The sequence below is a fragment of the Berghia stephanieae genome, chromosome 10 (assembly GCF_034508935.2).
Source record: "Berghia stephanieae isolate SIO BIC M18660-M18661 chromosome 10, UCSD_Bste_1.3, whole genome shotgun sequence".
NCBI classification, from domain to species: Eukaryota; Metazoa; Mollusca; class Gastropoda; order Nudibranchia; family Aeolidiidae; genus Berghia; species Berghia stephanieae.
In genome coordinates, this window is record NC_088369.1 from 16070788 (window position 1) to 16085787 (window position 15000).

Consider the following 15000-nt stretch of genomic DNA (forward strand, 5'->3'; position numbering starts at 1 on the left):
TCGGCTTTTAAGCATCTGGTTCGTTCTGACATAATACCGTTTTGAGACGATGGGTCACATTATATCGGGTTGATTCAAAATAAAACAAAGTAGTTTATCAGTCATCAGTGCTATTTGTCTCTCTCTCTCTCTCTCTCTCTCTCTCTCTCTCTCTCTCTCTCTCTCTCTCTCTCTCTCTCTCTCTCTGGTTTCAATGAATGGAAAATCGATATTTAAATTTGATGAACTCTAGGCAGTTGCATCGATTTCTTTAACGTCTTGCTATCTTTTTGATAGGACACTAGTCTATGATAATGTACTTTCCACCAGGTCTAACAGAGACTCAGCTACCCATTAACTGTTAGTTGGACACGGGGGAGGGGAGGGGGGGGGGAGGTCAGAAAATAATCTCAACTACACCTGGGATTGATGTTGATCCCCTCCCCACCCCCTCCCTACCAACTGTGCTATAGACAGTATGCGTTTGGCTAAGAAGCTCACAACATTGCCATCCGGAAGTATAGCAGATCAACACACAAAACTATGTGTAACCATGATCGTTTATAGTCAGGTTGATACAGTTTAGTGAGAATTACTCATAAACACGGATGGTAAAAAACAATAACAAACTTCATTCTATCTATTAGGACCCCTGTCGGGTTGATTCAACTGCAAAAGAGACAATGCAGAGAAATAAAATACAAGACTAGAATACTATTCAACAGTCGTAACGTCACTTCCTTCCTAATGACGTATGGTAACTTAGTAACACTGGCTCTAAACTATCGGAACAATGGCGGACGCCCGTATGAATATTTCCCCCGCGAGCATAAAAGCGTATCTAGAGGGAAAAAACCCCATAAATTTGATCATGTTTTGACTTTCACACATTCTGATCACAAGACATATGAAAAGTTCTAGCCACCATGAAGAATAAAAAGTAATGATTTTCTTTGTTTAGAACCAAGATGGCCACCGTTGCCGGGCGACATGACATCAGACCCTTGAATCCAATTAAGATATTTGTTTGTGTGTGTTTTGGAGAGAATCAAAATAGAAAAATGAAATAAAGAGAAAAACTAACAGTTCATATTTCTAGCCATTTTCAGTTTAAATTTTAAATTTCCGATCGTTTGTAATCTGGTTGGCTACACCCGGCATAAAACCGTGTCGATACGAATGGTTAGATATTGTCGTTGTTTATCTCACCTTCTATCGTACATGGCATCTGAACACCTGCCAACTACATATGTAACCCGTCGTCTCAAAACGGTATTATGTCGGAACGAACCAGATGCTTAAAAGTCAAATCAAATGTTAAACTGGTCAAAAATATAAATAGTTGGCATTAGCGCCCTAAAATGTGGTATCCATTCTCCTCAATAAAACATACAAACTCAACACAAGTCTGATATTTCTGGCTATAAATTCAATTTTCAACATCTTAACCAACCCGACTTAATACCGTTTTGAGGCAAAGGGTCACATATTACAAACAAACTCGTAGAATTACGACATTTTGACACCAATTCCAGAACTTCGTGAGATTTTCTAAGTCATTAAAACTGATTGAGAATGAAAGTTGGTGTCCGTACGTCTGGATAATTTGAATCATTTATGTAACGTTTATAATTAGTACTCCGAAGGATGGGTTACATACACACTTCCAATGATTTCGGAACCATATGAGAAGATCGTGTGACGTCACGACTTTTCTTCCCTATAGATCACATTCCTTTGGTGCTCTACCAATTGAACTATCGACAACACTCACCCCCTCCCCCCCCCCACCCGCCTTTTTTTCTTACTCACCGTGATCGGATCGTATTCGACCACGCACTGTGTCAGAGTTCACGTCCTTGACAAATGTAACTGGTGTGGACAACACCTCCTGGGTCATCGTGACCAGGCTAGCTGTCAGGAAGAGGCACACGCCGATCACGTTCATGGCTCAACAATGGGGAAAACAAGCTGAAACTGGAAAGAATATTGCAGAATGATTGACGACGTATCAGTCACTAAGCTCTTTGTTTCTATATTTAGACGACAAGTTGGGTGATTAGTTCTCATATTTCTGGTCATAATTTTGGCTTTAAAATCAGAATTTGGTATCGGTGCCACCATTTGAGTCGATGGGTCTCATTTGTGACCCTCCGTCTCAAATCGGTATTATGTCGGGATGATTCATAACCCAAAAATGTAAATTTAGAGATAGAATGATGAGAAATTGGACCTTAGAAGTTTTTGAAAAGCAATAAATAGTATCTATATTCAACCATGACGTGGAGAAAGTAAACCCAAGATTGATATTTGTGGATATGAATTCAATTTCCCTTACTGACTGTATCCCGACATAATACCGCTTTGAGACGGTGAGTCACATTTGAGGACCACAAATCCTACATAATACAGAACAATAATGGGAGCGATCTTCATTCATGTTTTCATCCAACCAAGTCATCAATCACATGATTTGTTGCTGTCCAACGATTGGATATTTCTTCAGAAATGTAAACACGCTGTTTTGTTTATGAAAGTTGTAAACATACCCATGTGTCAAGCTGAACACAATGACCAATCGTGATGTTAGATATTTCAAAAACTGTGAACACTTTTCACTATGTAGGTCACTTTGAGCACATTTTGCAATGTGACCAATGACCTCGAGCAGATGGAAAGTTAATATAGATAGTATGCAGATGACGTCACTCAGGCCTTTGTTATTGTTTTTGCCATCCGCGTTTGTGAGTTGCTCTCACTAAACTGTATTAACCAGACTATAGATAGTATGCAGATGACGTCACTCAGGCCTTTGTTATTGTTTTTGCCATCCGCGTTTGTGAGTTGTTCTCACTAAACTGTATTAACCCGACTATAAAAGTTCATGGTTACACAGAGTTTGTGTGTTGGTCCGTTATACTTCCGGATGGCAATGTTGTGAACTCCTTGGCCAAGCGCATTCTATCTATAGATAGTATGCAGATGACGTCACTCAGGCCTTTGTTATTGTTTTTGCCATCCGCGTTTGTGAGTTGTTCTCACTACACTGTATTATCCAGACTATAAAAGTTCATGGTTACACAGAGTTTGTGTGTTGGTCCGTTATACTTCCGGATGGCAATGTTGTGAACTCCTCGGCCAAGCGCATTCTATCGATAGATAGAATGCGCTTGGCTTAGGAGTTCACAACATTGCCATCTGGAAGTATAACGGACCAACACACAAACTCTGTGTAACCATGAACTTTTTTAGTCTTGTTAATACATTTTAGTGAGAACAACTCACAAACGCGGATGGCAAAAACAATAACAAAGGCCTGAGTGACGTCATCTGCATACTATCTATAGATAGAATGCGCTTGGCCAAGGAGTTCACAACATTGTCATCCGGAAGTATAACGGACCAACACACAAACTCTGTGTAACCATGAACTTTTATAGTCTGGTTAATACAGTTTAGTGAGAACAACTCACAAACGCGGATGGCAAAAACAATAACAAAACCCGAGTGACGTCATCTGCATACTATCTTTAAAAGTTCATGGTTACACAGAGTTTGTGTGTTGGTCCGTTATACTTCCGGATGGCAATGTTGTGAACTCCTTGGCCAAGCGCATTCTATCTATAGATAGAAGCTCATAACATTGCCATCCGGAAGTACAACGGACCAACACACAAAACTGTGTGTATCCATGAACGTTTATAGTCAGGTTAATACAGTTCAATGAGCATTACTCATAAAAGCGGATGGCAAAAACAATAACAAAGGTTTGAGTGACGTCATCTTTGTTCTATCTATAGATCATGCCCATTGAAGCCAATCAATGAGGCACGAATAATAATATGTCTTTAGTCCTGGGCCTCTCCATCATAACTCCCACTCCCATTAACGTTATCAATAACCTGTAGGTACACACCCACCCCACCCCCACCCTCCTCCAAATCATCCCAACATCATACCGTTTATCCACGATGGTCACATATGCAAGGAAGGAAGGAAGGAAGATGACGTCAATCAGCTCTTTGTTACTATTTTTAGACCGTCTGTCAATGATTCGTTCCCACTAGAATACATCAAACGGACTATGAACGTTAAAGGTTACAACACAGTTTTATAACAACAAGAGATGAAGTGAGTAGGAAAGTGCCAGAAGACAATAGAAAATAAAAAATGTTCGCGATCGTGGATAGCTCATACGGTAGAGTCACGCTCTCACCGGCCAGGCAGAGTTGTCGTACCAATAAGGTCGCGGGTTCAAACCCCCATCACCGCCGCGAAAAAAAGTTTATTCTCTATTGTCTTCTGGCACTTTCCTACTCTCTTCATCTCTTGTTGTTACCAACATAAGTGCCTGCTCCACTCACTTTTCTGAATTAAAAACACAGTTTTGTGTGATGGTATGTTTAACCTGGCTAACCTGGCTGCAAGTATTATACCTAAACGTATAGCATGAATACATATTTGTTAATTTGAGGATAGTTTACTTGTCCTCAATGGCCTCTATTCCCTCCAAGACCTAATTTTTAACATTGGCAAGGTCACAGGAAGTCATCGCTTTACAGATTCTCTTTGATGGGGCTGCTTTCAACAGGGTCAAATTAAATCGTGATCTGTTACATTGTGCAAGAAGGCAAACATTATAAATATATTAACTCTCTCCTTACCAACCATTTTCAGGATTTTCCCCCAAACTTCACACCCAACTAACACAAAAATAGATTTTTATCATTCAAACACAATAACAGTAACGTTCTTGCGATACAAAATTTCTTTAGCAAAACGTGCTCTACAACACACTGTTCATTATCTTTAAATTTTATGATGTAGAATAGAATTTCGAATAAGAAAAATGTTGGCTGTATCGTAACGAATGTGACGATTTTTGTATAGTTGGTAAGGAGAGGGTTAATATATATATATATATACATATATATATATATATTTATGAGTGTTGGCGGGTACTTGTAGGTACGAAAGTGCTCGATAATGGTGGTTAGAGCTAATATATAAATGTAAATTTTCACTCACATTATTCTTGCCAAGACGATTTCGTTTCTGTGTTCCCACTTCATCAGTCGGCAGAATCCGGATGGATTCTGCCGACTGATGAAGTGGGAACACAGAAACGAAATCGTCTTGGCAAGAATAATGTGAGTGAAAATATGAAGTGGGAACACAGAAACGAAATCGTCTTGGCAAGAATAATGTGAGTGAAAATTTACATATATATATATATATATATATATATATATATATATATATATATATAATATATATATATATATATATATATATATATATATATATATATATATATAGATAGAATGCGCTTGGCCGAGGAGTTCACAACATTGCCATCCGGAAGTATAACGGACCAACACACAAACTCTGTGTAACCATGAACTTTTATAGTCTAGTTAATACAGTTTAGTGAGAACAACTCACATACCCGGATGGCAAAAACAATAACAAAGGCCTGAGTGACGTCATCTGCATACTATCTATACACGTGTGTGTGTGTGTGTACCTGTGTGTGTGTGTGTGTGTGTGTGCCCTTGTTGGTGAATAGGTCACGGTGTGTATTGATAAGTGCTGTTAAGAGACACATGAATATTCATGACAAGTATGGTGGTGATGTAGAATATGACTTCATAATGACAGAGTGATGACATAACGGTGCCACAGAGAGGTGATGCCTCGTAAGTTCATAATCATTATCTACAGAGTAAAAGACATTTCGGACCGGAAGGTCCTGGGTTCGAGCCTCGCTCGGCGCATATTTGAGTTCTTGGAAAAGACTCTTTACTCACATTCTCTCACCATACTCAGGTGTAAAATGAGTACCTGGCCGTTTACAGTGTTTGTTAATTGGGAGCAAAAGCATGATGTCAAAATACTGGTTCTAATCTCCTTGGGTGTGTTCGTCCAACATTATTTATGCCACTTATAATTCAATATGTAAGATATTAATTGCCAGTCATTTGAAGGACAGGATACACACTTCCAAGGTGTTTGGAACCGTAAGAGTGGACGGTGTGACGTCACAACTTCTACTCCCCATTACACCAAAATTTAAGGAAAAAAAATTGAGCATTTATATAGCGCAATATCCACGAAACGTGCTCAAAGCGCTTTACAGGGGGTCCCTTGCCAACAGCAACACAAAACATGTAGGACGAGACATGACGCCTGTCAGGCGATATTACAAATTTTTGGGACAGAGACAACGCTGTTAACGGCCAGGTACTCATTTTACACCTGAGTACGGTGAGAGAATGCGAGTAAAGAGCCTTCTCCAAGAACTCAACTATGCGCTGAGCGAGGCTCGAACCCAGGACCTTCCGATCCGAAAGCGAGAGTCATACAAGACTACATAGCCGCACTAAGGAAGTACCAGGCATGGACAAATAGCCCAATTTAAAGGAAATATCCAAAAAATGACGTGCTTCACAACTGTGAGGAGACAGGAAATTGTACCATTCAGTACCTGCCTGACGTCACTCATCACCTGCCTGGAGACTGTCGACATTTCCAGGGAATGTTTCAGGCTTCTCTTTTTGTATTTTGATTATGATTGCTTCCCCTTTGTTTCGCGCGCGCGCGCGTTTTTTTGTTTGTATGTGTGTGTGTGTGTGTGTGTGTGTGTGTGTGTGTGTGTGTGTGTGGGTGGTGTGTGTGAGTGTTTGTTTGTTTAAGGGAAAGTTTATAATTATATGAAGTCTTACTTTCCTGAAAAATATTCACATAGTTGATTTTGTGCGTGTTTGTGTGTATATTTTTGTATGTGTGTTTGTGTTTGTACGTGTTTGTGTTTTGTTTGTGCGTGTGTTTGTGTGTGTGTGTGTGTATGTATATGTGTGTTATGTTTGTGTGTTGTGTGTGTATGTATATGTGTGTTATGTTTGTGTGTTGTGTGTGTATGTATATGTGTGTTATGTTTGTGTGTTGTGTGTGTATGTATATGTGTGTTATGTTTGTGTGTTGTGTGTGTATGTATATGTGTGTTATGTTTGGTGTGTTGTGTGTATGTATATGTGTGTTATGTTTGTGTGTTGTGTGTGTATGTATATGTGTGTTATGTTTGTGTGTTGTGTGTGTATGTATATGTGTGTTATGTTTGTGTGTGTGTGTGTGTATATGTGTGTTATGTTTGTGTGTGTGTGTATGTATATGTGTGTTATGTTTGTGTGTTGTGTGTGTGTATATGTGTGTTATGTTTGTGTATGTGTGTGTATGTATATGTGTGTTATGTTTGTGTGTTGTGTGTGTATGTGTATATGTGTGTTATGTTTGTGTGTTGTGTGTGTATGTATATGTGTGTTATGTTTGTGTGTTGTGTGTGTGTATATGTGTGTTATGTTTGTGTGTTGTGTGTGTATGTATATGTGTGTTATGTTTGTGTGTGTGTGTGTGTATGTATATGTGTGTTATGTTTGTGTGTGTGTGTGTGTATATGGTGTGTTATGTTTGTGTGTTGTGTGTATGTATATGTGTGTTATGTTTGTGGTGTGTGTGTATATGTGTGTTATGTTTGTGTGTTGTGTGTATGTATATGTGTGTTATGTTTGTGTGTTGTGTGTGTATATGTGTGTTATGTTTGTGTGTGTGTGTATGTATATGTGTGTTATGTTTGTGTGTTGTGTGTGTGTATATGTGTGTTATGTTTGTGTGTGTGTGTGTATGTATATGTGTGTTATGTTTGTGTGTTGTGTGTGTATGTGTATATGTGTGTTATGTTTGTGTGTTGTGTGTTGTTTTGTATTTTTGTGTGTTATGTTTGTGTGTTGTGTGTGTGTATATGTGTGTTATGTTTGTGTGTTGTGTGTGTATGTATATGTGTGTTATGTTTGTGTGTGTGTGTATGTATATGTGTGTTATGTTTGTGTGTGTGTGTGTATATGTGTGTTATGTTTGTGTGTTGTGTGTATGTATATGTGTGTTATGTTTGTGTGTGTGTGTGTGTATATGTGGTTTATGTTTGTGTGTTGTGTGTATGTATATGTGTGTTATGTTTGTGTGTTGTGTGTGTATGTATATGTGTGTTATGTTTGTGTGTGTGTGTGTGTGTATGTATATGTGTGTTATGTTTGTGTGTGTGTGTGTGTGTGTATGTATATGTGTGTTATGTTTGTGTGTTGTGTGTATGTATATGTGTGTTATGTTTGTGTGTTGTGTGTGTATGTATATGTGTGTTATGTTTGTGTGTTGTGTGTATGTTATGTGTGTTATGTTTGTGTGTTGTGTGTGTATGTATATGTGTGTTATGTTTGTGTGTTGTGTGTATGTATATGTGTGTTATGTTTGTGTGTTGTGTGTGTATGTATATGTGTGTTATGTTTGTGTGTTGTGTGTATGTATATGTGTGTTATGTTTGTGTGTTGTGTGTGTATGTATATGTGTGTTATGTTTGTGTGTTGTGTGTGTATGTATGTATATGTGTGTTATGTTTGTGTGTTGTGTGTGTATGTATATGTGTGTTATGTTTGTGTGTTGTGTGTGTGTGTATGTATATGTGTGTTATGTTTGTGTGTTGTGTGTGTGTTGTGTGTGTATGTATATGTGTGTTATGTTTGTGTGTTGTGTGTGTGTTGTGTGTGTATGTATATGTGTGTTATGTTTGTGTGTTGTGTGTGTGTTGTGTGTGTATGTATATGTGTGTTATGTTTGTGTGTTGTGTGTGTATGTATATGTGTGTTATGTTTGTGTGTTGTGTGTATGTATATGTGTGTTATGTTTGTGTGTTGTGTGTATGTATATGTGTGTTATGTTTGTGTGTTGTGTGTGTATGTATATGTGTGTTATGTTTGTGTGTTGTGTATGTGTATGTATATGTGTGTTATTTTTGTGTGTTGTGTGTGTGTATGTATATGTGTGTTATGTTTGTGCGTGTGTTGTGTGTATGTATATGTGTGTTATGTTTGTGTGTTGTGTGTGTATGTATATGTGTGTTATGTTTGTGTGTGTGTGTGTATGTATATGTGTGTTATGTTTGTGTGTTGTGTGTGTATGTATATGTGTGTTATGTTTGTGTGTGTGTTGTGTGTGTATGTATATGTGTGTTATGTTTGTGTGTGTGTTGTGTGTGTATGTATATGTGTGTTATGTTTGTGTGTGTGTTGTGTGTATGTATATGTGTGTTATGTTTGTGTGTGTGTGTGTATGTATATGTGTGTTATGTTTGTGTGTGTGTTGTGTGTGTATGTATATGTGTGTTATGTTTGTGTGTGTGTTGTGTGTGTATGTATATGTGTGTTATGTTTGTGTGTTGTGTGTGTATGTATATGTGTGTTATGTTTGTGTGTTGTGTGTGTATGTATATGTGTGTTGTGTGTGTATGTATATGTGTGTTATGTTTGTGTGTTGTGTGTGTATGTATATGTGTGTTATGTTTGTGTGTTGTGTGTGTATGCATATGTGTGTTATGTTTGTGTGTGTGTTGTGTGTGTATGTATATGTGTGTTATGTTTGTGTGTTGTGTGTGTATGTATATGTGTGTTATGTTTGTGTGTTGTGTGTGTATGTATATGTGTGTTATGTTTGTGTGTTGTGTGTGTATGTATATGTGTGTTATGTTTGTGTGTGTTGTGTGTGTATGTATATGTGTGTTATGTTTGTGTGTTGTGTGTGTATGTATATGTGTGTTATGTTTGTGTGTTTGTGTGTGTGTGTATATGTGTGTTATGTTTGTGTGTGTGTGTGTGTATGTATATGTGTGTTATGTTTGTGTGTTGTGTGTGTATGTATATGTTGTTATGTTTGTGTGTGTGGTGTGTATGTATATGTGTGTTATGTTTGTGTGTTGTGTGTGTATGTATATGTGTGTTATGTTTGTGTGTTGTGTGTGTATGTATATGTGTGTTATGTTGTGTGTTGTTGTGTATGTATATGTGTGTTATGTTTGTGTGTGTGTGTGTATGTATATGTGTGTTATGTTTGTGTGTTGTGTGTGTATGTATATGTGTGTTATGTTTGTGTGTTGTGTGTGTATGTATATGTGTGTTATGTTTGTGTGTGTTTGTGTGTGTATGTATATGTGTGTTATGTTTGTGTGTTGTGTGTGTATGTATATGTGTGTTATGTTTGGTGTGTGTGTGTGTGTATGTATATGTGTGTTATGTTTGTGTGTTGTGTGTGTATGTATATGTGTGTTATGTTTGTGTGTTGGTGTGTATGTATATGTGTGTTATGTTTGTGTGTGTGGTGTGTGTATGTATATGTGTGTTATGTTTGTGTGTTGTGTGTATGTATATGTGTGTTATGTTTGTGTGTTGTGTATTTGATTTGTTTTGTTTTTTTGCTTTGTTTTATTTTTTGTTATTTTCTGTCTCTGAATTTTATTTCTTTTCTTTTTTTTTCTCTGTTTCCAACACTGTGGATACGTGCATGTATGAATGATGAGTTGTATGTGGTTATGATTGTGTGTTGGTGTGGTATGTATATGTGTGTTATAGTTTGTGTTTTGTGTTGGTTGTAGTGTGAATATGTGTGTTATGGTTGGTGTGTTTTGTGTGTATGTATATGTGTGTTATGTTTGTGTGTTGTGTGTGTATGTATATGTGTGTTATGTTTGTGTGTTGTGTGTGTATGTATATGTGTGTTATGTTTGTGTGTTGTGTGTGTATGTATATGTGTGTTATTTTTGTGGTTGTGTGTGTATGTATATGTGTGTTATGTTTGTGTGTGTGTGTGTGTATATGTGTGTTATGTTTGTGGTGTGTGTATGTATATGTGTGTTATGTTTGGTGTGTTGTGTGTGTGTATATGTGTGTTATGTTTGTGTATGTGTGTGTATGTATATGTGTGTTATGTTTGGTGTGTTGTGGTGTATGTGTATATGTGTGTTATGTTTGTGTGTTGTGTGTGTATGTATATGTGTGTTATGTTTGTGTGTTGTGTGTGTGTATATGTGTGTTATGTTTGTGTGTTGTGTGTGTATGTATATGTGTGTTATGTTTGTGTGTGTGTGTGTGTATGTATATGTGTGTTATGTTTGGTGTGTGTGTGTGTATATGTGTGTTATGTTTGTGTGTTTGTGTGTATGTATATGTGTGTTATGTTTGTGTGTGTGTGTATATGTGTGTTATGTTTGTGTGTTGTGTGTATGTATATGTGTGTTATGTTTGTGTGTTGTGTGTGTATATGTGTGTTATGTTTGTGTGTGTGTGTATGTATATGTGTGTTATGTTTGTGTGTTGTGTGTGTGTATATGTGTGTGTTATGTTTGTGTGTTGTGTGGGTATGTATATGTGTGTTATGTTTGTGTGGTTGTGTGTGTATTGTATATGTGTGTTATGTTGTGGTTGTGTGTGTTGTATATGTGTTAGTTTTGTGTTGTTTGATGTGTGTATGTTGTGTGTGTGTGTTTGTATTGTGTGTTATGTTTGTGTGTTGTGTGGTATGTTATGTGTGTTTGTTTGTGTGTGTGTTATGATTGTGTTATGTTGTGTGTGTGTGTGAGATAGTGTGTGTAGTTTGGTGTGTGTGTGTGTATTATTGTTGTTAGTGTGTGTTGTGTGTATGTATATGTGTGTTATGTTTGGTGTTGTGTGTGTATGTATATGTGTGTTTGTTGTGTGTGTTGTGTGTGTATGTGATTGTGTGTTATGTTTGTGTGTGTGTGTGTGTGATGGATGTATGTGTGTTATGTTTGTGTGTGTGTGTGTTGTATATGTGTGTTATGTTTGTGTGTTGGTGTTGTAATGGTGTATGTTTGGTGTGTTGTGTGTAGTATTGTGTTAGTTGTGTTGTGGTGTATGTATATGTGTGTTATGTTTGTGTGTGTTGTGTATGTATATGTGTGTTATGTTTGTGTGTTGTGGTGTATGTATATGTGTGTTATGTTGTGTGTTGTGTGTGTATGTATATGTGTGTTATGTTTGTGTGTTGTGTGTATGTATATGTGTGTTATGTTTGTGTGTTGTGTGTGTATGTATATGTGTGTTATGTTTGTGTGTTGTGTGTGTATGTATATGTGTGTTATGTTTGTGTGTGTGTTGTGTGTGTATGTATATGTGTGTTATGTTTGTGTGTTGTGTGTGTATGTATATGTGTGTTATGTTTGTGTGTGTGTTGTGTGTGTATGTATATGTGTGTTATGTTTGTGTGTTGTGTGTGTATGTATATGTGTGTTATGTTTGTGTGTTGTGTGTGTATGTATTGTTGTGTTTGTTTGTGTGTGTGTTGTGTGTGTATGTATATGTGTGTTATGTTTGTGTGTGTGTGTGTGTATGTATATGTGTGTTATGTTTGTGTGTTGTTGTACTTTGATTTGTTTTGTTTTTTTTGCTTTGTTTTATATTTTTGTTATTTTCTGTCTCTGAATTTTATTTCTTTTCTCTTTTTTTCTTCTCTTGTTTCCCAACACCTGTCAGGATACGTGCATGTAATGAATGATGAGTTGTGTTTGGAGTGACCGACATTGGCTGGAATTAGGTCAAGGTCAAGGTCACACACACACAAAGCACGCGTCATGTGACATCCTCGATGACATGCGATGTCATTTGTCAGTTTGGCAAATTTCAACGAGTTGAGAGTTGGAAGTTAGGCTAGATCGAGGTGAAAATATTTTCAGGTCTGGTAACCCAACGGAATTAAAGGCCTGTTTTAAAATTGTTTTGGTTTGAGAGTATATTATCCATTACAACAATGAGCCCATAACAATACGCTTCAACAGTCGTAACGTCACTTCCCTCGTAATGACGCATGGTAACTTAGTAAATGGCTCTAAACTATCGGAACAATGGCGGACGCCCTTATGAAATATTTCTCCGACGAACATAAAAGCGTATCCAGAGGAAAAAAAAACCCATTATAAATCTGATCATGTTTTGACTTTTACACATTCTGATCACAAGGCAAATGAAAAGTTCTATCCAGCATGGAGAATAAAAAGTACCGATATTCTTTGTTTAGAACCACGATGGCCTCCGTTGCTGGAGGACGTGACATCAGACTATTGAATCCAATTGAGGTTGTGAGACCTTCAAATGAGTGTGCGTCGGGCTAGATAACTAAATAATTTAAAATATTAATTAAAGCAGACTAGGTAATAGAATAATTATCTAATCTCAGAAAAATAGAGTTGGGATTCAAATGGTGTCGTATCGACATGACTGGTTGAATTGTTGCCAAGGAGCTCACAGACTTCCAGGCCAAATTGGATTCCAATAGTCTGATGTCACGCCACCCGGCAAAGGCGGCCATCTTGGTTCTAAACAAAGAAAATCATTACTTTTTATTCTTCATGCTGGCTAGAACTTTTCATAGGCCTTGTGATTAGAATGTGTAAAAGCCAAAACATGATCAAATGTTTTTTTTCCTCTGGATACGCTTTTATGCTCGCCGGATAAATATTTCTTACGGGCGTCCGCCATTGTTCCGATAGTTTAGAGCCAGTGTTACTAAGTTACCATGCGTCATTAGGAAGGAAGTGACATTACGACTGTTGAAGAGTATTAAAATCTATAATAAGACATTAAATGTTAGGTATCGACGTTTGTCCACTCGGTTGCCAATTTCATCGTCGCCATCGTTAAGTTATAGCCTGATACTGAAATCCAAAAAGACTGGCATTTTGACGTCATTATTTGGTTTTTGCACGTCTAATGAGTTGTCGTTAGTAGAGCTCATGGAAGTAAGTGGTCCCATTGGTTGAACGATTGAATAAAACTCACGATTTGTTTTCTTTTGTGGCAAAGACTGGCATTTTGACTTCATTTTTTGGTCAGTATCAGGCCATAACTTTACGAAGGCCACGCATTCTCACTGATGACTCAAAAGATTCGTCTTGATCTATGTTACCTTTAGCAAAACAGTAGTTTAATAATCTTAAAGATATGACTGCCTGTTCATAATAGTAGTTTTTATTTTCCGCAAATTTTGCAGAGTTTCCATTAGTAATATATAGATAGTATGCGCTTGTCTAAGAAGCTCACAACATTGCCATCCGGAAGTATAACGGACCAACACACAAAACTATGTGTAACCATGAACGTTTATAGTCTGGTTAATACAGCTTAGTGAGAATTACTCATAAACGCGGATGGCAAAAAAACAATAACAAGGACCTGAGTGACGTCATCATCTTCGTTCTATCTATATTTAAAAAAACTACCTGAACCCCGCTACTTTTTCGATGTCAAACTCATGATCAACATGTATGGTGTCAATACATACACCCACTTGATGCATGTTATGAGTTTTTTTTTTAACTAAACGCAATACTCTTCAACAGTCGTAAAGTCACTTCCGTCCTAATGACGCATGGTAACTTAGTAATACTGGCTCTAAACTATCGAAACAATGGCGGACGCCCGTATGAAGTATTTCTCCGGCGAGCATAAAGGGTATTCAGAGAAAAAAAAACACATACATTTGATCATGTTTTAACTTTTACACATTCTGATCACAAGGCATATGAAAAGTTCTAGCCAGCATGAAGAATAAAAAGTAATGATTTTCTTTGTTTAGAACCAAGATGGCCGCCGTTGCCGGGCGGCGTGACATCAGACTACTGAATCCAATTCATCAATAGTCTGATTAATACAATGAGAGCGATCTTTTTCAGATTGTCGTCCAACCGAATCATCAATCACGTGATTTGATGCTATCTAACGATTGGATATTTCTTCAGAAATGTAAACACGCTGCTTTGTCCGGAATCCGCGAGAACGAGAGACGCATGCGCACAACCAACATGACGTTCTCTCTCTAATAACTTCTCCGCCGTTGACGTCACAGACCATGGGTGACGTCCAATCAAGGGACGCTACTCTTCCGCTAACCTCATTCCCTATTGGTCACATTGCAAAATTAATTTATTCAAAGTGACCCACATTGTGAAAAGTGTTCACAACTTTTGAACTAGATATATTGCATCATCGTTGGTCATTTTGTTCAGCTTGTCTCCTGATAGTATGCACTTGGATAAGAAGCTCAGAACATTGTCATCCGGAAGTATAACGGCCCAACACACAAAACTCTGTGTTACCATGAACTTTTATAGTCTGGTTAATACAGTTC

At 37.4% G+C, this 15000-nt stretch overlaps 1 protein-coding gene across 1 annotated transcript in view; it reads right to left on the bottom strand.

The window, feature by feature from the left end:
• The window catches only part of LOC144980721 (uncharacterized), a 20104-nt gene that overhangs the window by 4156 nt on the left and 948 nt on the right, over positions 1 to 15000 (bottom strand). The window contains exon 2 of the mRNA XM_078928441.1: positions 1792 to 1956. Within this exon, the coding sequence (XP_078784567.1) occupies positions 1792 to 1927 (136 nt within the window). The 5' untranslated portion in view covers positions 1928 to 1956. The remainder of the gene's footprint in view (positions 1 to 1791; positions 1957 to 15000) is intronic.